Source organism: Aythya fuligula, chromosome 5 (genome assembly GCF_009819795.1).
Source record: "Aythya fuligula isolate bAytFul2 chromosome 5, bAytFul2.pri, whole genome shotgun sequence".
NCBI lineage: Eukaryota > Metazoa > Chordata > Aves > Anseriformes > Anatidae > Aythya > Aythya fuligula.
In genome coordinates this window covers 23,039,612-23,065,135 of record NC_045563.1, presented here as the reverse complement: position 1 = coordinate 23,065,135, position 25,524 = coordinate 23,039,612, and the positions used below count along the sequence as shown (strand labels likewise).

The 25,524-nt window shown below is 39.4% G+C and overlaps 1 protein-coding gene across 1 annotated transcript in view; it reads left to right on the top strand.

Annotated features, from left to right (window-relative positions):
- The window catches only part of LRP5 (LDL receptor related protein 5), a 142,711-nt gene that overhangs the window by 30,479 nt on the left and 86,708 nt on the right, over nt 1-25,524 (top strand). The window contains exons 2-5 of the mRNA XM_032187964.1: nt 4,273-4,669; nt 16,167-16,364; nt 21,225-21,421; nt 23,369-23,500. Coding sequence (XP_032043855.1) covers nt 4,273-4,669; nt 16,167-16,364; nt 21,225-21,421; nt 23,369-23,500 — 924 coding nt within the window. The remainder of the gene's footprint in view (nt 1-4,272; nt 4,670-16,166; nt 16,365-21,224; nt 21,422-23,368; nt 23,501-25,524) is intronic.

Sequence of the window (25,524 nt, the reverse complement as noted above, 5' to 3'; positions counted from 1 at the left end):
ACAGATAAGCCTATTTGAAGGTAATCAGTAATCAAAATTGCTGCTAGTTTTTTGGGTCTGCTTCATGTGCCCTCACATCTAGCCTGTCTTAGTAAAAAGGGTCAGAGGTTTCAGAACAGTTTGGAGTAGGATGCAAAATGAGCTTGACCGCAGATGGATTTTGAATACAGCCCACAGTGACAGTGTTTACAAATTAGTTGCTTTCACTCGGATTTCTGTAGAAACACATTGGTTGTTTGACATAATAAACATGACAGAGTTTATGGCGTGAAGATGGAGCAGATAGTGGTAAGAGCAGAAATTGTTATTAACCGTGTTTCCAGTTTACCTCTTTAAGAGCTGTGCAGTAGACTTAAATGCACCAAAGATGAACTGTTCTTGGAAGCTTCAAGCCCGGCTCAGGATTTGAGTATATTAGTAAGACTTGTTCGTAAGGATCTTCACGTTTTCAGATATGAACCTTCCATTCTACATAAAGACGGGATTAAAAATAAACAAATTAGTACTACGTGTTGGTGGGATGATATTGAATCTCTGGTTGTTCTGATGATGGCACAGAAAATCAAGTTGTCTTTTTTTTTTTGTCAGTCATGTTTGTTTTGTTTCTTTCTGAGCTTTCTGTTTTCTCGTTCTAATGCCTTTAGAAAATAAATGGTTATAATCACATAGAGGCTGAATGTATCGTTTGAATTGCTAAACTGTTGAATTCAGTAATTCTATGAAACTAAATGCCATGAAGCAGTTGCCAGCATGTTAGAAGTCTGAGCTGAGGTATGAAGCAATTTTTTCTCCCTCTTCCATATGTCTTAAAGGCCATCTTTGTAGGTTGCAAATGACTTCAGCGGTATTGCCATAGGTCACGTTAACTTACTGCTGACTGGTAGCCTTTCCCTTTCGTGCCCCAGACACCCCTGGGTTGTCCACTTTACAATTCAGTGAATTGTTCACAAGTGTGAACTGATTTCTCTTTGGTTGGGTCGAAGTCTGAAAAGGCAGGTATGTTTCTCTACCAAGAGGAGCACATCTCCTAGTTCTGAAAGTAATGCTATGTATAAAGGTTGCTGTTTTACCTATCGTTCTAGCAAAGCATCTGCTTTCCTGGGCGTCTCTTTCAGATTTACTCTTTACTTTCTGGGAAAGGTGGAAGTTTGCAAAATTTTGTCAACTTTTCTTTGGGCACCATAGAGTTTGTATTTACTTGAAAAGCTGCAGAGTTGGCAGAACTAACCTTGCCACAGCGTTAAGAGTTCAGACCTAATGTGGTAAGTGCGAGTCCAAGGAAACGGAGCATTTAATCTCTCTTCTGACTCTTGTGTTATTTGCAAAGTTGGGAGAGTCTGTGTTTCTTCAGCAGCATTCCGAGCAAGAATCAGCGTTGAGAACCAGCTTGTTGTTTTGATTCCTGTTTTTTTCCCCTTTCTTCTCCATGCCATCAGTGCTCTAAAAGTGCTCTGCGGTGATTTTTATAGAACGTGGTCTGCATAAAACATGCTAGCGGGGAGGAGCAGAGAAGTGAACATGATTTTTAAAATCAGCATTCCGCCAAATCTCTTTTTTTTTTCCAAAAGAAATTGAATACTCATTTGTTTTTAAAAGGGATGAACTCTGGACATCTTTCAATAATCAATCGGTTTACATCTGTGTACAAATGCAGTAAAATTTTAACACAACTGCAAGCAGGGCAGTATGATTTCCCTGCTGGGTGTTCATAGCGAAGACAATGCAGCTGTACTTCAATCAGGACAACTCTGAAGCACAGAAGTGACAGTGAACACAGCGGTTAATGCGTTATCTGTATGCTGTTGCCCTACTGTGTGCATCAGTGGGGAAGAAATCTCTTGAAAGGGATGGGGAACTGGGATAATATTGATACTGATTGGATTAGACGTTGTTCATGTCTGATCTTTAGTTAAGAAGCTGTTGAGTTCCTCTGATGTTGATTGGAGTTGATATATCAGGCTCCTTTTTCCTTTGTAGCAGTATTAATGATGGCTTCAGTGTGGAAATGTCTAGTTGAAAATCTGTCTATTCATATTCCTTAAAACATTTTGGGGAATATATATATTTAATTTTGTACGTAGACCTTTTATGGCTTTAATCTTAGGCTGGATATGGGACAGGTTTGGTGAAGCAATGTGCATAACTGAAAAATCCTGTCCCAAAGAACTTGTGACTTAAACAGAGCCCACTATCATCAAACTTTCCAAGTGTTCAGATGGTTTGGTACAGTGCCACTTAAAATAGACATAGTTATGGGGAAACAATGAGTTGCAGAGAAGAAAACAAGCACTTTGCATTCTAGATGTTTTTTCTGTTTTCAATAACTAACCTGTTGGGCTTTTGTGATATTGCTAGTGCTTTTAAAGATGACAGGGGAGGACATGGCAAGTTAGGAAATGAGATGGAAGCGATACTGGGACTTCATTTCTTAATAAATAATTCTCTTCAAGCTGTATAAACTTTTCTGAGTTATAAATGTTGTAGAGGAAAAATGCTTCACTGAAAATAAAACATACACAATAACAATTGTCTGTCTCTGTGCTGTCCGAGATCCTCCCCAAAACCTGCAGCTGAATTAAATTTTCCTTGTTATTTTCATCAGTTCAGGCTTCCTTTAAAAAGAAAAATAAAGCCATCTCTTTCCTGACTTGGGGGAAAAAAGACAGTGCAGAATGTTAATAAAAAGGCGGAGTTTTTAAGCACGTTTTTAATTTCATCTGAAGTTGAGTCGTAGACTCCGACTGAGCCCTTGGCCTGCAGATAAATACATGAAGTGTTGTCCTGGGTGTACTTTGCTTTGGCCCATGCATTTCCAGGTGCCCTCCAGTGCGCTTGTAGTTGGAGCCAGAGGTCAGGAGCAATAGCATGGGATCAGGCTGCCAGCATAGCAGACCTGCAACTCAGAACTTGTACAAACTCTCGTCTTTTTTTTTTAAAGGATTGGAGGAACTGAATGTAAAAGACATATGAAAGTTAGCTCTTGATATTATATACAGTAATGTGGATTTGAAACCGGGGGTATTTATATCACAGGCTTGAAGTAATAGACAAAATAACATCTGTCATTGCTGCTCTGTTCTGTGTGTTGTGCCTTGATATGAGTGGCAAGTTTATGGACCTCTGCTGGTTGTGCGTTGGAAGCAAAAGCATGAAGTGAAATGATGAAGCCAGAAGTCAACAGTTGACCAGCACAGACCTCTGCCAGCTGTTGTTTGAGGCAGAAGAACTGGAAGAAGGGATGGGGAGAGTACTGGGTTTCAAGGTGGCCAAAGTAGGGGCAAATGAAAATAGTTCTTCATTTGATGACAGAAGATCGCTACCAGACTTGGTCAGTCTGAGGAGAAGCTGAGGGAACTCCATTACTTCCAGCAGTTAATGACTTCTGGAATATTGGTCTTCTCCTAACCTGCCAGTAGTGTTTGCAGCCGTGACGGGTACGGTAGCACCATTGTACTTGGTTGCTGTCTCCTGAGCCATATCTGAAAACAAGCAATTTTCTATTTTACTGCTGGATGAATAAGAAAGACTTTACTTTTGGGGGAGAGATGAAGTAGTTAATTTGACCATCAGTCTGACTGGCATGGTTGGGAAAGCATGTTCTGCAATATGGCTACTTAATGTCCTCTTCTGGAAGGAGCAGCGGGACTGAATCATGCCTTTGTCCCATCTGTAGTGGGTCCTTCAGAGGACACTTAAGCTTTCCCTTTCCTGGAGTTTTATAACCTGGCTTTTTAGAATTTGTCCTAAACCTGGGTTTACAGATTGATCTGCGTGGGAGTTGGAGTATTCATGATTACATTGGAGGGTGTGAGTACAATAGCAAAGAGTTTTTTTTTTTTTTTTTTTTTTTTTTTTCTGAACTGGCAAGGTATTTCCTGTGTTAATATTGGCATCTTGTCCATGATAGTCTCTGCTGAATGCTTTTTCACCCACTTGCTAATATGTAAGAATGAGTTCTAGGTGAGTTTGGAGTAAACTATTGAAGGGCCTCAGTCCAAACCCTTCAGCTGTGTGAAGGGCCTTATTGTAGATAAGGAATTGGGCCCACTTGTCCCTCTGTCTTTTCTTTTACTCCTTTGTCTGACAAATAGAGGCAATAAGTTACAGACAGTGTGCATTTTTCTCTCACATGAATCTTCTGTGTTCCTCTTTCTGTACTGCCTTCCCTGATGATCTGGGAAAATACATCTTCCTCTGCAGTAGTCATACTTGGCACTTGAACATCTGTAGATGCTGCTAATGCTAATACGTTTTTGTTTTTCTATTCTGTAGCATCTCCCTTCCTGCTTTTTGCCAACCGTCGGGACGTTCGACTCGTGGATACTGGAGGCACGAAGCTGGAGTCCACTGTGGTGGTCAGTGGTTTAGAGGATGCTGCTGCGGTTGACTTCCAGTATTCGCAAGGCATCGTTTTCTGGACAGATGTGAGTGAAGAAGCCATCAAGCAAACCTACATTAACCAAACTGGGAATGTGGTGCAGAATGTCATCATTTCTGGTCTGGTTTCCCCGGATGGCCTGGCATGTGATTGGATTGGGAAAAAACTTTACTGGACAGACTCAGAAACCAATAGGATAGAAGTAGCTAATCTCAATGGAACATCCAGAAAAGTCCTCTTCTGGCAAGACCTTGATCAGCCCAGGGCAATAGCTTTGGATCCGGCTCATGGGTAAATATTAATTTGACTTAAATGCTTAAATGGGTACAGTCGTGATTTATGTTGGCTTTTCATTTCCGAAAGAGAAACATAGTCTTTTGTTTCAGTTTACTTTTTCCCAAGGTATTTTTCTCAAGATCTGTAGCTGAACATATGTTTAAACTTAAATATTTTGTGGTCAGAAAGAAGAGTCCTGGGCCAAAAAGAAAAATACAGCTGTTCCTAGGTGCCAAGTCAAATACTTGATCAGTATGATTGCCTAACTTACTGCGTTTCAGAAGCACTATGGAATTAATTTTTCCAGCCTTTTTTTTATTATTTCCTCAGTTATCTTGTCTGGTAAATTCCTTATTTGGTATACGGTATCTAATGTGTCCAGTCAGCAAGGTGTGTAAATCTGTGTGTGTCAAAACAGAAATTCTCTCTTGCTGTGCTCTGGTAAACACAACCAGGATATTTTTAAGTGGTGACTAGAATGGTTATGTTTGTGCTGGCAAGTGAAAGAACCCAGGTGAAATCAGGGGCTCTTAATGCTTTAAGATGACCAGGGTAGGCAGTAAAAAGAGAAGAGGCTGGATTTGTTGCAATGACCAGTCAGGTGCTTGTAGTACTCCTGAAAATACTTGTGTCTCTGTATGGTTCATCCGTCCCTCCCTCTTCAATAACCCCCAGCCCTGCACATGTACTATTTGCTGTCCCCATGCACAAACAGTACTGATGTTCACTTTGCGCCCTGTATTCATTGCAATGATGATTGAAGGGGTCCCTGCCCCTTGTGGAAATCATACTTTCAGCAGTGATGGACTGTGGGTAAGGGGAATAGCAAGGAGAAGCATTATGTTCACAAGCAAGGCTATTTGCTGTTTTTAGTTTGCAGCCCTTTTTTACAACTTTTTCTGAGGGTATTTATCTTCTTCTGTACGGTCTGTGCCCTTAGGTTTCTCATCTTCAGGACATCAGCTGACAGTTTCATTGAGTCCATCCTCTTTGTAAAGGGATGCTGAGTTAATGAATGGTCTTAGCATAGACCACAGACAGAAAGTAATTTTATTGCTTATTGGTAAAATGGAACTGACTGCTCTGGGAGACCAGCAGTCTCTGGAGAAATGATCTTCAGGTGTGTGAGAAGTGTATACCGAAACAGAGCAATGAAAGAGTGCAGCTTGGGATTGCCATGTTAGCAACTGCCATATGCTACAGACTGAAGCTTTGAGAAGTTATTTTTGCAGTAATCTTAGCATAAGGCTTTTCAGATGAATGGGAGGTGTTATGGGTACATTTCTGATTAACATATGAAGGACACAAAAGAACTAAATGAAACTGTGTGCAGCCAAAGAAACACAATCCTTAGTTTTGTTGACATACCAAGTGCCAGAGCTGCCAGTGTTCTCCAGATAACTGATAGAAGGGGAAGTTATAATTGGTAAGAAGGAAAGTGGAGAGACTGTTTTGGACAAGTCTCAGGAGAGACTTTGCTCTCTTAATGCTGACTTCACTTCTGCTACTGATGCCTTCAGGTGAAAGGAAGGAGAGAATTTACCTTCAGGGGTCAAGAAGTTCAGTAAAATATTGATTAAAAAATCTTCAAAACCTGAAATCTGTAAAATTCTTCCCCTAGCAAATTGTATGCAAATATTTTAAGTAAATTAGCTGGAATCCTATGTCTATCCTAACAGTAACTAATCTATGCTTAATTAACAGTGTACGCTAACTTTAAATGAGTTCAGTAGGATAATGTAAAGAGAGAATATGATGTTAAATTCAATATTTCGTAATGAAGTAGATCAGAAATAGTGGAATGGCACTCTCCAGCAATACTAATGCCAGGCTGACATCTCGTAAGTGGATCCAGTTCCTCACCTTTTGACTGTTTTCTTTAGAGTAGCCTACATGTTGGTCATGGAAATGCATTTCATGCCTTCTTAGGTGCTTTCTGACTGTTTTGAAAAACGGATGGCTTTAATTGGGGATTTCTGGTAACATTCCTCCTATATTACGGGAAATGCAAAATTAATCTTTTTAATAAAAACTGGATTAAAACAACTGGGAGAAAAAGTGTGGCTGGTACAGTCAAATGGAGAACTTTTATAAAAATCACTGGCATTGTTGGTGAAGCTGTAGTGTTCTGCAGATCTAATCCTTGGTTGTGTTTGGAAGGAGGAGGCGGCACAGGTGTGGTTCATTTTGCATGACTTTGAAAGACAGATCTCGGCGGCAGTACTCTGTTCAGAACAGATGTGCAGTATTTCTTAAGCATACACAAAATTCACCAAGTGTAACAATAGAGGACTTTGTTTCACACTTGCTTCCTGTTGCCTGGGAGTTGTACCGTGTCCAGTTTACAGCTCAATATTTTTTGGTTATGAGCCACATTCCAAGATTAAGAATACAGTGCCAGCATACAAGGAAGTTACCTGGCATTAGCTGCCTGCTGTGTGCTAGGCATCATACCTTGGGTTTGCCTTTTTATGGGTCCCATGGTAGCATTCTCTTTCTTTCCTGGAGGACTTGTCCACTTCTAATTATCTTGCATTTAGTCTTCCAGAGAAAGTATGCAAACATGAACAATTATTGTGGAATGGGCTAATGTAGGGAACAACATTTATTTGCCAGAATGGTAGGTGTCTGCAGGTGAACTGGTCACCTTGCAACATTTTGGTTTTGATTATCGTTATTACTTGAGGTGAGGAGAGAATGATAGTTCTTCTAATTTTTACACAGATAATTTTTTCACTTGCTGGTGTAGCTTTGCTGAGCATTAGTTCAGTCTGTAGGGGATTTTTTTTTTTTTTCCATTGGGAGCAGCAGCATTAAATGAAACACTTCCATTGGTTTTTAACTTGTGGCAGATATTTCTAATGTTTAGTCGGATTTAAGTATTAATCCAGTGCAACAAAGCAAAGTAAATTAAACCTTAAGCAGTCTGTGAAAATGAACATATATATATATCCTTTATAATTAACCGATTCACCCCCATTAAGGTTTATTAAAATCAGCCTCCAAAGAGCTGCTGTTCTGGTTAAAAGTGACAAAATCCAGTATTGCTTAATTGCATGAGAATCCTATTGAATTAAAAGCAGATTTGGCCAAATAACCATGTCTGTTAGTGTAATGCAGTGAACTTAAGTCAACAAATCACGTACGTGGCATGACAAATTTGAATTTAATGTGATTTTACAACCAATTTCACGTGGGAGATCTGAAATATTTTATAGGTGTAGACATGACATTTGACTTAGGCACAGCAGGCTCTGGGTTTGAGCTCCTCTAGAAACAGTTGTTCCTCATTGACCAGTATTTTCTGGGGTAGGAAAGTGGGTTTGTCAAGAATGTTCTCGTATCGTATCAATATGTTAACAGAATTTCTGTCATTAGAATTTCTTTGTAATGACGAAATGTGACCTTGTGCAGATAGGTGACACCGTTACTTCCCTTGTAGCTTCAGTGAGGCTGTTCTGCAGAGATGAATGGAAAACCCAGTTTCATAATTGGGAGTTCACATCGCAATATTGTGCCCAGTTTGGTATTTGCATAATATATATATTTTTTCCATTTTGAATGCAGTTCAAGACATAGACTAATTTGAGAGAATAGAGGAGAATGTACTGAATGTACAGTAAACCTGAAAACGTGGCCTCTGAGGAAAGATCAAATGGTTTCATGTTGTTTGTAGAGAAGGAGGTGACAGAAGCTATTGAGAGGAACATGAGATTTCAAATACATAGAGATTTTGGCAGATGATAGCAAAGTTGTTCTTAAAACCTTTAGTGTTTAGTGTTACAGACTCTATGACCTCTCTGGGCTATCCTTTCCAGGTCTTTAAGTAGCCTTACCATTAGAAAGCTTTCTTAATAACAAGCTTAAATCCTCTTTACTCTTTTCTAGATGTTTTTTAAGCTTAGTAATTTCAGTCTGGTCTACTGTGGGCTTATGGAGTATTCATCACTAAAGGCTTTAAGAACAGTTGTTTTGATCATCTCACAGGAATGTTGGAGGTGTAATTGACTGTCGTAGGGTGTAGAGATGGACTAGATAACTTAGAGGTTATTTTTAAAGCCAATTTTTCTGCGATTTCCAGCTGAAATTCAAAAATTTGAATATATGAATATGATTTTTTTGAATGTTTTGGCAGGACTGCTAAATAGTCACAATAGTCACTTGGTTGTTTTGACATAATGATGTTTATAAAGAGAGCATCATCATTTCCACAATAACCTGGCATTCCCTCTTTAAAGGTAATGCTTGTCTAAAGTTTTCTATATTATGGCAGTGGAATTTAACTGAATACTCTGAAAGTTCAATTATGTTATTTGTAAAGGATTTGTTACCTGGAGTAGGCAATATTACCCGGAAAGAATTTCAAATAAGGCAGCAGTACAAATTAGAGTATAACTTGAAAGAGAGGCCCTTGTCATCCACCACCTAGCCTCAAACAATCATTCAGAGCACTTCGGGAAGTTCTTTCTTTTAAGGCAAGCAACGAGAGACTATTTTTGATCATCTGTGAGTCTTCACTCTTCACAGCACTAGTGACAAATCTTCATTTTTACAGGATTTTCTTATGCCTCGATAGTGATTAACATGCAGCTACTTGACATGTAAGATGGCATTCGTTCCTGGGCACCATAAAGCTGCCTTGCTGGAGCCATCTCTCGTTGACTAATGAGGTGTATTTTGTCACTAAAGGAAGAAAAGGATGGGGTGACTAAAACAACTGTGGGATTTTCAAAATGTTTTAGAAAGAAAAACTATCAAGAATAGAAAATTCATCAGTTTGGTGTCTGAAACGAGAAGCCTTAGACAAACTTAATTGGTAATCCAGTGTTTCCTCAGGGTCACAGCAAAACCATGACCTATAGTTGTGAATCATGTAAGAGCAGCTCTCTTTATAACAGCACTTAAGTAAACTTTTAGTGGTGTTGACTGCTGATTCACCAGGACTGTGGTCCCACGCAGAAGTGTATTGTGTGTTTAAGGTTAAGCATATTGGCTTGCTGTGTTGAAATCAGTGGGATCGTCTGTACGCTGAAGCTGATGTTAATATGTGCTGTAGTGAGCAGGTTTTTAAACACTTTAATTTAAATTATTAGGTATGGTGAAATGTGTTTGAACAGTGTATCATCTGATCTTATCTCCTTTGGAATAGTTGAGAGGAGGGGGATTACTGTTACACACTTGTGACAATTGAAAATAGGGGAGAAGAAAATCATCAAACACTGTATGGGCAAAGAGTGTGGTTTTTTACTCACTTTTACTTATGGCCACCTTATTAAACTATAGAAGATGCTCTGATTTAGAGTAAAACATTATTGCTGCATTGAAAGCTAGAGATTAGTTTATATCCTGTGTTTCTATATAGTAATGAAGTTAAAGTATAAAAATATTTTGAAGCATTTGGTTAATTGTTTAAAATGCTGTAATGAGAATGAATGTATGAGTAGCACAGTTGTTCTCTTAAAATGTAAAAAGGGTACTCAACCATAAAATTAGTTATGAGTTGCATCCAGTCTCTTGGTATGGCTGTAATTTCTGGGAGTTGGAAAGCTTTTGATATGTTATGTGGCCAAATAGCTGAAAATGGTCTCATGCATGAGAAACCTGAAGTTCTTGTGGGAAGTGTTATTTACTCTAATTTTCAAATGGGTGCCCTTGATGGTGACAGCCTCTACGCAAATGTTTCATCATTCTCTTTTTTGGTTGCTTTTCCCCTTTTTCCTGCTCATAGCTATAAAGGGCATAAATTGTTCAAAGACCATTTGCTTCATCCGAGAGCAGAGCTGCCTGTTCAGAAAAGGCAGAAGGAAGCATTTTTCTTTTTCTTTTTTTTTTTTTTTTTTCTTCCTATTTTTTCTTTCCCTTTTACAGCTGAGATTGCATGGGGGAGAGGTAGAAGTGTGTACGTTTCCTTAATAACCCCATTGAGCTCTCTGCCCCATTAGCACTCTTTTTCACTACAAGTTCTGTGATTCCTCGCATCCTGGAAAGAGTAGAGGTAACTGAGAAGAAGCCGAGGCTTCTTTGCCCTGTACACATTTAGCCTTCTTAAGTAGTTGGAAAATGATAGTATTCTGATCTTTATGATTTCTGCACCATTTCTTAGGGAGCAGGAGGAGTTTGATACCATATAGCAAGAGGATGGCTTCAGTTCCCTTAGTGCTGGTGTTTGAGGTGACCAGGAACGTGGTCTTCATTTTGTTATTGGCCCTGAGCCCAAAGAGATGGTGGAAGCTGGAATTGTCTTTGATGAGAAGTCTCGATCAATGCTGGTTTTTAAAATGCACAGAGGGTTGTTCTGTTCATCGTGAATGGGTGACTTTGGTTTGACTCAAAACATGTTTTTAATTTTTTCATGTAAAATTAAGCAATGATATAAGCTGAAGTACGGCTTTTTTCATGCAACCTGTTGAATGTGAACTTAAACAGGATTGTATTTGTTTCATTGTGTTTGAAATCACAAGCTTGTAAACGAACAGGCCTTGACAAATCGTTGATGGTCATCTGAGTGTCCTGTTGTCCCAAATTTTGAGTTAACCTGCATCAAAATGCTGAGATCGATCAAATCCATTGGCTTGAGTCAAGAATTCAAGGGCGGTTGTGTGAGATCTGTGGGTAAGAGAGCAAGCAACACCTCCCTTGCAGGATTGAATTGCTGTTGTTCATTGTGTTTGTTGGATCCCTGCCCTCTATGAAGTCAGTACAATGTGTAGGTATCATTTCTTGGACTGTCCTGACACACTGTAATCCAGTGTTCCTTATGGTCACAAAGATGATTTAGGATTGGAGCATATGCCGTAGAAGGAGAAGCCAGTTGAGCTGAGACTGTTAAGCCTGGAAAAGAGAAGGCTCAGGGGGATCTTAACAATGTGTATAAATACCTTGATGAAGGGGAGTAAAGAAGATGGAGCCAAACTTATCTCAGTGCTATCCAGTGAAAGAACTAGAGGCAATGAGCACAAATACAAAATAAAGTTCCGCTTCCAAAAGAAAAAAATATTTTCTATTTTGAGGGTGGTGAAACACTGGAACAGGTTGCACAGAGGGGCTGTACAACTTACATCCTTGGAGGTGCTCAGAACCCACCTGAATGAGGTCCTGGCTGACCTGCCCTGCTTGACTCCACTTGGAGTGGTGGGATTGGAGTAGCTGATCTCAAGAGATCCCTTCCAACCTGAGCAATTCTCAGTATATGAGTATCTGTGAAAAAGGTGCCATTCTGGGGCAGGGCTCCAGAATTTTTATATCAATTTATCTCAATTAATATATATATTAAGATCATCCAGGTTGAAAAAAGGAGGCAACTTGAGTAAGCGTCTTGCAACTTCTTGCTATGCAAGACAGCCATTCTTTTTCTTCTGTAGATGATTGGCGCTATTTCACGCAGCAGTCGAGTTTTTGGAGCTTAAGCATTTGGATGAGGGAAGTAAGTTTTGAAAGTGCAGGATTCTAAACTTCATGGCAATTTCCTGTAAACTCCTGTTTTATGCCTTGGGCTTGTATAAGTTGGAGAACTTTGAAATTGGAGAAGTCTGTGCTGATTTACATCATCTGTATGACTGGCCCGTTTTGTGTAAGCAGGTTATGTAAGATTTGGCAACTGTATTGCGTTTGGGGAGGTGGAAAAAGTGTGCAGCCAGTGTGGCTTCTTTTTATTATGACCACGGTACCTTGCAGCTCGGATGGCTGATCGGCTGCTCTTTGAGGGCATAGCCGTGATTTCTAATCTCTTCAGAAACGATGACAACAGAGATGAAGCAGCAGGAAATAAGAAATGACCTGCGGCTTTACAGCCGAGGGGAAATACGGTCCTCATCCTGTTTTTGCTCCTGCACCTGGGATTCTAAAATGAGTTAAGCTGGCAAAATTAAGGCCATTGGGGTGCAGTTCACCAATTTTATAATCGGTTTATTTTGCAAGGTGGCTTTCAGTCCCGGTCTTCTGATATTACTGAAGCACTATTTAAGCCCTGATTCAGTGTGGTAATCCAAGTATATGCCAAAATCCAGTGACTTGCTGGCTGGTAAATTTCTGGCTGATGTGAATTTCTTTCCCCACAACCCTGCATTTTTTTTTTTCCTTTTTTTGAAAGTTTGGGGTTAAAGCCTAATACCCAGCAAAGGTGAAGTAGTAAATGACAATTAAGATTCCCCAAAGAACTGAAGAAAGGAACCAGAGAACTTGTCCCAGGGTTGCTTCTCTGGTGCTCTTTGGTTTTTCTTTTTTAAGAGTAACAATTTGTGATAGTTGCATAGCAGTGAGTTTTGCTCACAATGGCTCTTTTTATTAGCTCTTTAGGAATGCATGTTTTCTTTTGCTTTCATAGCCTCACTGTTGTTATGCTTTTATTTACCTGTTGTAATCCAGGTGGGATACAAAACTCCTGGGGTGCCAAATCTTAGCCCTATAAACACAATCTACTGGATTTGTGCTAAAACACAAGATAGTGGTTTTGATATTTTTAGCTTCTCCCAGTTGTTATGGTGTGCCCTAACCCAGGGATATTTAAAACTGTGCAACTTACACTTAACCAACCAATCAAAAGAAAAAAAAAAGTTTGCAGTGCTGCTCAAGCTAAGCTTGTGTCATTCTTTCCACAATAATAGTGGATTTTTTCCAGGATTTATAACTTGTCCAGAAAATGTCTGTCTTCAGCTGAATCTCAGTGCAGCTTGTCTCAGCCAGGATACTGTTTGTGTTTAATTTGGTCCAAACTAGCTTTGTCACTCTTGCAAAACAGAGTGGAAAAAAAAAGGAAAGTTTGACACTGCATTCTTGAAAATCCCCCACAGGCATGCATTTAAAACATGACATTTTATGGCCTTATTAATGTCTCGTGCCAAATGCTGTGTTGTGCCTTGTGTTGACCAAAAAAAGTCAAAACAGCCTGGATGCTATGGCGTGGAAGGGCGATGAAGCGGGCTGCCCTAGCTAGTGATTGCCCATTTGCTAAGGTGGCTGAGAATGCTTTCTTGTAGGGTCCTCATGTCAGAAGCAGATATGGGGACCAGGGAAGGAAGGAACTGCTTCGTTTGGCAGTGGCATGGTTTTAAACAGGCTCACGCAGACCAGAGATTCCCCCTCCCTGCTGCAGGAACAGTTCAGCTGTTCTTATAATGACGTCTAAACTCCCAGCTCAGTCTTGACATGGTTAAGACACCCCCAAAATGGTGTTGCAGTTCTGTTACTTTGGGTTTAGACCTTTGAATGGCAGCAGCATTGCTGAGGATTGAGCTTGGTTCCTGCTGATGAGCGAAAAAGAAGGGATGTAGTTTTTCTGTGGCAAATTAAGTGTGAATTTGAAAGTGCTGGTTATATCCAGCAGTCTCTGCGTGGCCATGTATGTGCCCAGTGGGAAAGCACATATCAACTATGAAATAGGGCAACAGGTTCAGGGGGCAGAGGAGGAGAGGTTTTGGAGCTTGAGCTCCATTAATATAGCAGAAAAGCCACAAGGGCCCTTTGGCTTACAGACTTTTCTTCATCTGAATGCGTTGAGCCTCAGGGCAGGCTGCAAGCCCTATTTAAGAAAAGAGAATTGAGAAGAGGGAGTTTGCTCCAGGGTAATATTTTGTGTAGGTAGGATATTTTTCATCCTTTTTATTCTAGCCTGCTTTTAAGATTTAATTGGACTTAGGTACAAAACAAAACAAACTCTTTTTTTTTTTTTTTTTTTAAGTAACTACTGCGGGATTTCTGATTCAGGTCTGAGCTACTTTTTGGTTTGTGTTTATGCATTTAAGTATATAAATGAATGTGGCATTATCATAACCATATTAAATAGCCTAACATCACCTTTTGATAGTCAGGGTTTTCTTCATTCAGCAGTCAGGGTTTTGACTGCTCTGAACTGATTCTTCACTTTGCAGTGAATTCAGAGGTGCTACAAATCTGTGAGCTAGGGAAGATGCAGGAGAGAGGAAATTCTGTTCTGTGGTTTGAAATTTCAAGTGGGATTTCCAATTCAGGAATTCTGGATAACCTTTTTTTTTTCTAGGAGCAAGAACATGCTGGGACAGCTGTACTGGGACTCGTCTCTGTCTCCCTGCTCCTTGTTCATTTTCTTTTCTGTAGAGAGGTCTCAAGGTGTGCTTTGAATACTTGGTTATGAGTGGGTGAGCCAAATGGTGTGAGCCAAATCAGAGAACTGATTTGACTGAAAAATGACTCGACGAAAAATGGCCGGATCAGTCCCTCAGGCTGATTCACCAGCTGGTTGTATACACGGTTTCTTTCATGTCTGCCCATCTCTGGCTTCAGTTGTTTGTCAATAGCTGCCTCACCACACAGTTTGAACTGCCACAAATTACAGCCTGACCTGTTAAGGAAAACCAAAATGAGTGGCAATTTACATTCATATGTTGGTCTGTGAGCTGTGGCAGCTCAGCTCCTGCTTCTGCTTCTTCGGGAGCAGCTGGCCTGGCCTGGCTGGGGGAGCTGAGACATTTTGGGAAGGCGTCTGGGGACGGGAATCCACTGCAGCCATCCTGAGGTAAGCCTTCTCAGCTTGTGAATCAGAAGCCTGAGGCCTCATCTGTATGGAAATGTTACTAGTTCAGCTGGCAAATAGCCTATTTTACCCTCCCACGCTCAAATGTATGTTGATAGTGATACGAGTCATTTCTTTCTCTGTCTGAACTCCTGGTAGCAGGACTTAGCTTAAATGTTGCTTATTTAGTTCAAATACCCAGCTGGTACCTGTCCAGCGCTGCTGGTGATATAGCACAAAGAACCTGGTGCACAGACACTTAAATTATTTTGTTTGAGAGCTCACTCAAGTTGAAGGTTTGCTGGCACAGACAATGCCAGAAATATCTGTACTGGCACTGGGAAAGCAGTCGGTTTTTCTGAGTGGCCTGAGGTAGCAATGCGTAGGGTTAGCTGTGTTGTGTTTGGACCCCTGGTGTGCCTAATTTGCAATTTGGATATTTGTCTCTGGGTAATGCTGGCTGGAAACTGACTGTCCTCTCTCAGTCAGAAAGCATCTCTCCGAACTGCACAGTCTCAGCTCACCCAGGCACTGGAATTTGTTGCTTTCTGATCTTTTCGGCGTACCAACTTTCCAAAGGATGTACTGCGATGGTCATTTTGGAAATTGCCTGTTTGGGTAGTAATTGGTTGTTTCTGAATGTGATTTATGATATCAAGTTGTAATAATTGGCCATGCAACTTGTAATAACTGGGCATACATTGGTTATAAATGCTCGTGACAATCAGGTGGTGCCCAACATTAAAATATGACGGTAATATGATAAGCAGAGGCAATACTTCTGAGACCTGCTCTAATGAAGGACTTTCTTTTTGTGCTCTCTGGAATGATGATTTCAATGGGTAAGTGCTAATGTATTTTGGGGATATGTATTTGTGCATATACACCACTTTAAGGTGCAACACAAAATAAGCAAAATCAAAACAAAACACTTCAGAACTTTATAAAAGCCACTATTCCTTCTGTTGCTGAAGCTAACAAACATGTATTGTGATATATTTTCTCTTTTTTTTTTTTTTTTTTTAGATACATGTATTGGACTGACTGGGGGGAAACACCCAGAATAGAACGGGCAGGAATGGACAGCAGCACACGAAAAATAATTGTTGATTCAGATATCTATTGGCCAAATGGACTCACAATTGATCTTGATGAGCAGAAACTTTACTGGGCTGATGCGAAATTAAGTTTCATTCACAGAGCGAATCTGGATGGTTCCTTTAGGTAAGTTTCTTTTAGTCTGTAATACGGTGTGAATTATTCCTCATCTTCTGCATTTGTTTTGCACTGAGACTTTTTTCAGTAATCTATAATAATGTAAATGCCTTATTGTTAATTTTAACCTCAATTGTTGATAGCCTTGCAAAAATAAAACACCCACATGCCATAAAACTGACTTTAAAATTTAGAGTATTTGTATCATTATTTTACTCCAGATAGTTTCTAGCCTTCTTGTATAGCGCTGCTTTTTTTTAAGGCTCATACTTATATTTAGAATAATTGGAAATGCTTTTCCGTGGCTCCAGGAAATCTAACATTTAACTAATGCTTATGGGGATTTTAAAGGATTTTACTGTATTTTTTTTTACAATGGGGTAATATATGTTGAGACACCTGTCCTTGGCCCTGTCCAAAGATGTACTTTGTGACACGCCTATAAAGTAACCAAATTCAGCTTATTTCAGGTTGTGAGCAAGTGTGTTTTTCCTAAGGCTTGATACAAAGCCCAGTATACAAGTTATGGTTGGTGGGCTTCTGTCCAAGGGTCCCTGTTGATTTTTAGCAGAGATGACCCTTTAGACAGGCCAGAGTTTGGGCACTTGAATTTGTACCTGAATTGCAGTGCAGTGTTCAATGGGCACGTTGCATTGGCTCTGAAGGGCAGCTGCCATCTGCCTGTGAAATGTCCTGCTGAGGATGCAGTTCTCTGCCTTTTGGTCCAGCTTTGGTCTTGAGGTAGTCTCAAGGAACAACCTGTTGAATAGGCAGTAGAATACTGAATGCCATGCTGCGATTGATTTCCGTTTAATTAATAGAATCACATTTTATTTGGTTGGATGAGGCAATCAGAATTATACCTTCTTAAATGTAGCCTACCCGACTCTTTGGATCTTAGGTTTAGATTTTCACATGAAGACTTACATATGTGCTTGGGTTGCGTGGATAGCAAGCTCACAGTGCAGAAGTCCTTCTGCTGATATTCTTTTAAAAAGCAGCAAATTATGACACTACATTATCACTTCACTGTAAGAATGATGTAAATGCGTTGTCTTATCCTGAAACACAACTTCAGATGCTGAGATTCTGTTAATTGTTCTAAAGACGTTTACCTTGAGGAAATAGAGAGGGATGTTGGGTTATGGTATAGTGCTCTGCCAAATTGTGCATAGTCAGAAGGTTGCTATCCCGATATGTCAACAGCACCCTAAGGCAAATTGGAAATTGCAGTGACCTTTATATAATGCACATAAACTCTGCATTTTAAAACATCTAAAATGTCTTTGTTATGAAATCATTTAGTATTGATCAAAATTTGGAGTTTTGTTTTTATGCCTGTCTACATGCCTCCCCCCTCCAAATAACACTGCATTTTATCGTAGTGTTTTTCATTTCTTTTTGCAGAGGTGCATTCTGTGACTGATTTTCACACTCATAGAAGAGGCATAACAATATTGACATCCTTTATAAAACGCTCTAAGTTCTATTGAGGGTACTATGTAAGAGCTAGATAATGGTGGCATTGTAGTCAGTGACAAGTACTAAGTGACAGTCAGAAGTATAGACGAGGGAAAAGGCCTTTACAGAAGTGGAGTGGAAGCTCAAAGGCTTGATACAGGTTCATAGAAAGAAAATACTGTCTCAAAATTCTAAATCTAAGAGTTTTTCAGACAATGCATGTAAATATGTTTCTCTAGCTTGGGGGTAGGTGTCAGAGTGTAAGATTTCCTGTCTCAGTCTTGGATTTCTGCAGTTCTCTTACACATGCAAATTTAATAAACATTACTTCTCAGTTTGTATGACAACTTAAGAGTTGGAATTGGTAGGTTAAGTTTATTTTGCTCATGTTAAGGTAGAGAGAGACCACCTGTAAAAGAACCAGCCTTTGAATACATGTATCCCAGCAATCAGTCCAAATTATTTTGTGATAAATTGGTGCACTACACTCCATCCCCCTCCCATGCGGTATTGTATCATAAAGGAAAAGGTATTTTAGGAAAAATTAATGTATGTGCTATTTTGCATTTAAAAAAAAAAAAAAGTTTAGCTTACTGATGCACACTCTTACATGTTTTACTATCAGCTGCTGGAGAGCTGATGTCACACTGGATGTCAGGACACTCCTCTGAAGGATGCATTCTGTGAAATTACTTGTCTCTAACTGCATGTGGGCTTCAGGCATTATTTAGTATAATAGCTTAAATGTCATTTAGCTGTGTATGTTTTAGATTGTAACGATGACAAAATTTCCTTCTTAAAATGCTATGCCTATTAATAAATCCACTGAACATTGATCTTAATTTTCTTTTTCAACGCTCAAAGAAGTGAAATCTGTGAAGTTTCAAATGCTCCTTCTCCTCCCATCCCAGAATTGCTTCAGAATTCAAATAAAAAGGAAATGTACCCTCTGCATGGTAGATTAATGCTACTGGATCAATCTGCCTGTTACATTAGCAAGATTCAGTTTCCAAGCATGTCAGCTGGAACTTTTTCAAGGGATGTAATTACGGGAGAGGGCGGTGGGACTTGATATTTAAGAATGATGGAAATAGGTACACTATACAGTGGAAAACAGCTGCTACAATACTAGAATACAAGTCCAGTCACTACTGCTACTAGTTTAAAAAAAAAAAAAAAAAAAAAGAGAAAGCAACAGCAAAGGCGAGAGTGGACATGGAAAGTGAAATCAGTATTTCTATTTGTTCTGCAGTATGTCCTGGTGAGAGAAGTGATAATTTGAAGTTCAGAAATGTTAGAGCAGTTTTAGTTTTATATCTGGAACAGGAAGAATAATACTGTTTTTCCACACTGCCTGTTTTATACAAGTAAATGGGAATATTTATTTGCATATACCAATCAGTTTTAAATCTGTCCTTTATGCTCAAGATGTGTCTGAATATATATGAAGAATTCTAGGGCTACTTTTTATTCCCTTCTCAGGAAACTGCAGATGGTAGCAATGCTGATAAAAAATGAAACAATCCTTTCCTTCCCAAGCATTAGATGTTTTTATTGTTATCATTAATCTCATCACGGAAACAATTCAAATCTGAATATAGGTATAAGAACAATGTATTCCTTACTTTCCTCCAGGATGATGCTGAGACTTAAGGTTTCTCCAAGTTGTATGCTGAATAAATTTGAATACTGGTTTGCTGCATCAGAGCACTGGTTTAGGAGGCATGTGAATGCCTTTTTGTTTGTACACACATAAAATGCATGAAATTTGTGAAAACCGAGTTTGTGTTATTTTGACTGAGTTGTTGTCAAGTGTGTTTACACTGACTGAATGCCTCCGAGACTGATGAATCTAAATTACCAAAATTTATTGTGATATGTATAAACTTGTGGATCCTGTGAGTTCAGAAAACATGTTGGTAATGTCATGCGTTTGGTGAAAATGTGAAAATGCATGCATCCATAGAAGCAAAGGAGTGTGGCTGAATGAGGAGGGTGTGCTGAAAAACATCTGAAGTGTTTCCAATTTGTTTTCATCACAAATATTTAGTCTTAGACAAAGTATAACTGACAGGAGACAAACAGTTTACTGCCTTTAGGGAGAGAACACTCAAAAATAACACATCAAAAACCTCACAAAGTGTCTAGTATTTGAGATGACCCCAGAAAAACTGGGTGAGAAATAAGGTATCCAGGCAGGGCGTGTTTAATTGAGAGGAGAGAGGGGAAGGAAGAAGAGAGGTAATACGTTGGCAGAAATCTCTTACTGGGTTTGAACCTTATAGGGAGAAAAGAAGATGCTCTTTAGGCTTTGGGAGCTGCTGAGCTAGGTATTTCATGTGGCTCTGAGATGGCATGAGCTGCTGCGGTGGAAAGGAAACTGGTTCCCGAAGCAGGCAGGATATTTTTCCAGGTGCTGTTGTTAGGTTGTTTTCTAGGGCAAGCCTTTGCTCTACATTTCAAAAGGGATACCGAAAACCTTTTGTTTCTGCTTTTGGCCAAGTTAAGAGGGGTAACTTATAGAGACACTTATGTAATTTTTTCATTTTCCTACTATGAGAAAGGACTGGGTGCAGCTGATGATCCAAAATGTGGAAATCCTGGGCAAAGAAATAATATTTTTCAAATGGAGACCAATAAATAAAAATTAAGGTTTTAATTGGAGGAGCACACTCCAGACCTGTGTTTCCTCCAAATGTCAATTGTATTTGGATGTTTGCACAGCCCTGGTGAGGAACTTTGGTGTGGCCTTTCAGAGGTCAGTGTACAGCTGGATTAGATAGCGTGTTGCTATGAAACAAAGTGTATTTGTTTCCTCATTGCTATGAAGGAGCAAAGTCTAAATTTTCATTCCTGCATTTTTGCATAGCTAACTATGTATATGGGAGGTGCTTGCCATCATACTGTGTGGGCATACTGATATGATGTGACTCGTTGGTGCTAAAACTACTATTTTTCTTTAATTTGCAGCCTTCAAGGTTAATTGTTAAGTTTGTCCTACGGTGGCTGCTGCTAACAGTGATTTATTTGAAAGCATTTTCAAGCTGATGTGTGAAGAAAACTAATTTTCAAGTTATAAAGGCTGGAAGAAAAAAAGGAAAAAATCTGTATCATGAGTGCATTTAATGTGCAGTAGAGGAAGATATATGTAAAACAATTTGCAAAGATATGCAAATGAATGTACTGGTTATGCGTCTGCTTGGCTTAATTTCCTCTAGGTTACTGTAAAAACTTACTCTACATTTCAGTGTGGTTGTTTTATCACCAGATGATTCTTTCGGTCCATTGTTTTTATTAAAAGATGACAATTCTAACAAGCGTTAAGAGAGACAGATTTTTTTTTTTCTTTTTCAAAATGGCACCTTCTGAAAGCAATGCATGCTAATCCTTGCCCTTTCTTTTATCTAGGCAAAAGGTGGTTGAAGGTAGTCTTACTCATCCGTTTGCACTGACGTTGTCTGGGGACACTTTGTATTGGACGGACTGGCAGACGCGCTCCATTCATGCCTGCAACAAAAGGACGGGAGAGAAAAGGAGAGAAATACTATCTGCCCTGTATTCGCCAATGGACATCCAGGTCTTAAGTCCTGACCGGCAGCCCTACTGTATGTTTTACTTTTCGCTGAAGCTTTTTGCATTACTTTAATTTATTTGTCAGAAATAACATTAATCATAAAAATGGTCAGTGTGGAAAGTTTCAGTGTTCTGAAAACTTTTGGGGAGATTGGTTGCTAAAGACATAAGTACCCGAGTCCTTTACATCTCTTTGAAAAGTCCAATCTAAGTAGGTAGAATCTCATTCATCACCCCAGTTGGTAACAAAATCCAAAATCCAGGGCAGTACTTCAGTGACATCTTTTTGATTTGGATAGCGCAATGAGAGTGATAAAGACTTATCTCACAACTTTCTTAATACAATAATTTTAAAGACAAAGTGCATATCATGGCATTTTAAACAATCATAATAAGTACAACTACTGTAAAATATGTCATGTTAATTTTGTACTTACAAGGGTAACTTTTAAATCCAGACTTGATCTTGCTTGCCTTCAATATGTAACAAATAGTTCATGAATGTTTTCAGTGTGAAAGGTATTTAGTCCTGAGCTTTTATAAGAAACATGTATGCCTATATTTTTTTCTTTGTGTGTGGTCCTTCAAAGAAAGTTGGGTGTAGAGAATGGAGTACTGAAAGAGCCTATGTGTATTTTGTATGTGAGTGATTTCATGTAGAGATCAGTCTAGGTTTCTGGGTAGGAATGTGGAAATGTGATTTTAAAACGAGTGGAAATGTATGTAATTCAGTAGCTGTGGGAAGAACCATCTCTTGCCTAGAGGAGATACTCTTGCTGTTTGGATTGGCTTCTTTGTTTATGCCAACTATGATGTTAGTTTCCCTGAAGATAGCAACTGTTTTCCTAGTAAAGTTTACAGGATGTCAGTAAACAGGCTTGAAAGTAAGCAAAAGGAGTTTGGAGATCATCTTGGTGATGGAACGTGCAAATTTTCACTGAGGTTGTCAGGTATGAGCAGTACCCTGGTTTATCTCACTGCTCCAGATAAGAGTTCAGCTATACTGAATTCTTGTCATTGCTTTTAGCTAAGGTTATGTCCCAGCCTTGGGTCACAGTATTTCTGGGTCAGTCACAAGAAAATATGATGCACAGGGAAACAGCATCTGCTAAAAATAGCTCAAATGCTGTTGATTTCATTAAGATCTGGCTCAAATTCTTCTCCATCTTCTTTCTCAGTGCCTGTCAGTGGAAATACCACAAATCACATTAGCTGAATAGTTTTTAGTTTTATAATAAAGTCATTCAGAAGCTTATTGAAACTAAGATTGATTTTTGGAGAGGTCTTGCACAACTTGCAAGATTTTTTTTTTTAATGTGGCAATATTGTCTTTATTTATTGTTACAGTTTAATCTGTTGCAGTTGTTACTTGCTCCGGGTAAATGAGATAGGTGTGTGCAGTTGCACTCCCGTCCTTACCCCCCACCCTCCTTATTTTTATCTGTTTATATACATGTATTTTACATTTTCAAAATGGGAGGCTGAGAGAAAAGAGTAACATAACTATTTGTAATCTTTTTAGTATTTGAACTTTTCCTAATGTTGATGAAATATGCAAGGGACGTGACATGTTCCCTTCATGCATTTCCTGGTGATTCAGGGATATGTCTTGCTGAAAAAGCTCTACAGCAGAGAGAAGTATTTCCTAAATGTATCAGCAGGGAAAGGAACTGGTGTCTGTAGTTCTTAGTTGTACTGAGCCTGAGAAACACTGAAAGAACTGCACAGTGAGAATGTGCAGAGTTGTCAGCTCTTGTGAAATTGGCTTTGCATGAGTCTCAAATGAGATACCCTCAGCAAGAAGTTGCTGGGGAGCTTGGGGAATCAAATACTTCATGGCTCTTCTGTCTTTAAAAACTAAACTTGTGCCAGTCATTTGTGATCTATAATTTCTTCCTCAGGGAGGGTTGGAATGGCTTTAGGGGTTCTAGAAAAAAAGGAAAATAAAATTTATTGATTGTTTGCTTGGTTTCTTGAAGTTCACACTCCATGCGAAGAGAACAATGGTGGTTGCTCCCATCTGTGCCTGCTATCTCCCAGAGACCCCTTCTACAGCTGTGCTTGTCCCACTGGTGTGCAGCTAGAAGATGATGGCAGGACATGCAAATCAGGTAAGAGCTTGGCTTTTCTACAGTAGTAGCCTTGGCTTGGCTTGGGTTTGCTGCTTGAAAGTTGAGTCATGAAGAAGTAGATTGAGAACTGTCTGACATGCTGAAATTTAACTGTTGCTCTGAAATTGCTGAGGTTTTGTCCTAATTGCAGAAACTTTGCACCTAGATCTGAGTGATCACAAATTTTGTGCCTTTTGACTGTATCACCAATTCTCTCTAGAGAGGAAGAGGCATGCAGAGGCTCTTGTGGAAGTGATTTATTAGAATTAACTTACTCTAGGACCTCATTCCATCTTGACTGAGGACCATGGACAGAGAGGTTTGCTCCCTCCTGTTCATTGGCTTGTAGCTATTGATGCATAGTGGCGGCCAGGTAGTTGCCTTCCAGTTGCATCTCAAAGAACAATGTGTTTGAGATATATTCTGTATACTGAAATGCCAAAAATGTTCAAGGCACAGTCCATGCGCCCATGTACTATTTCAGAGGTAAACCTGTGTGTTGGGCCTGATTCAATTAATTTTGTAATGAAATAATCCGAACAGAAAAATGCGAAGTTAAGATTTAAACTAAAAATACCATTTTTCTGTTGCTGAAGATGATGAATCCCTCTCTTTGAGCTGTTCTTTGTGAAGAGATATATGAAAAAATTACACAGGGAACTTTTTCTTGCTGAGTCTAGTTTGTGGTTTTGGACATTAATTTTAAAAAGTCAGCCAAGGTGTTGTGCAAATCAACTTACAAAGTTTGCTGATTGAGATAATGAAGGTAGAGAAAATACTGTTCTAGGTGCCTATTCCCTGTCACTGAAAAAGAGGTGAAGAGTCTTTTGTACTACTATAATAATAATAATAATAATAAGTTGTTCAGAGAATTAAGAGCTAGAGCATATGCTTTAAATGAAGTGTATAACTAGATGCATATTCATATTGGTAAGTTGAGTGAGACAGGTGGTATACTTGAAAAACTTGGCTTTGTCATTGATCAGGAAGCTTCTTGTACAAATTCATCTTACAAAAACGGGATTAACACTGACATGGTCATAGAGATGCTAGGAGGCAAGTTTTAGACAAGGTTCTGCTGACAGACTGAAAGACGCTCCATTGCCCGTCTCTGCTGCGTTTTCATGAGGCTAGTCAAAGTGTGTAGTCACTTTCTGATGTGCCTTGATTCCTCTGACTACTAAAGCAAGTATAATAGACTCCTTTCATTTGTGAACTTGAAGCAGAATTAGAACACTGAACCTCCAGGGTTTAAGGGCCAGCTTTATTAGCTCATCCTGCTGCAATTGAAAGGCTTATAAGGTAGTTCTTGCAGCTGCTGAAAGACCTTTCTCTTTCCTCCTTCCAGCTTTGGAAAGTTTCCCTTTCACAGCCTTTAAAAAACATTGCTGAATACGCAGGACAACCTTTTTAGACGTTCATATTGACCTTATGTTTCTGGCAGTGGGAATGAAGGTCAGCCTGCTTTTGGCGTTTTGGCGGATAGCACAAGCAGGAGTGACTGCTTATACTGTGCTTTCACCTTTCCATTGTCAGGGCAGACAATCTGTCAAGGGTGTTCTGTCAAAGGAGGGCAAAAAAGTGGGATGGGAACAGGAAATCTGGTTTTGCATAAGAATGTGGCCTTTTGGTTCAGTTTTATGGATTATTTCTTTCCCAAGCTCCACATCTTTTGTTGTCCTGTCTGCCTTATGCCAACATCCATGTGCTTCTCTTTCCACTCTTATTAATTAACTCCTTGGTTGCAAGGAACTGACTTTTTGTTCTCTGCACGAGTCCTTTGTAGTAAAGCTGTATCAAGAACTACGGATGCAACAGTGTTGACCACCTCTCCATTTTGTTCCCTATTAGCTAGAGCACTAAGTCACTTCGGCATATCAGCTTTGTTGACATTAGGCTTTTAAGGCAATTGCAAAAATGGTGCTGGGGATTTGCGTGCAAGAAGAAAAATCATTTTGTTCTCAAAATCTGTGTCTGTATGGGGAGTTCACCGGTACAAATATAGTTATGTAATGTTACTGTAA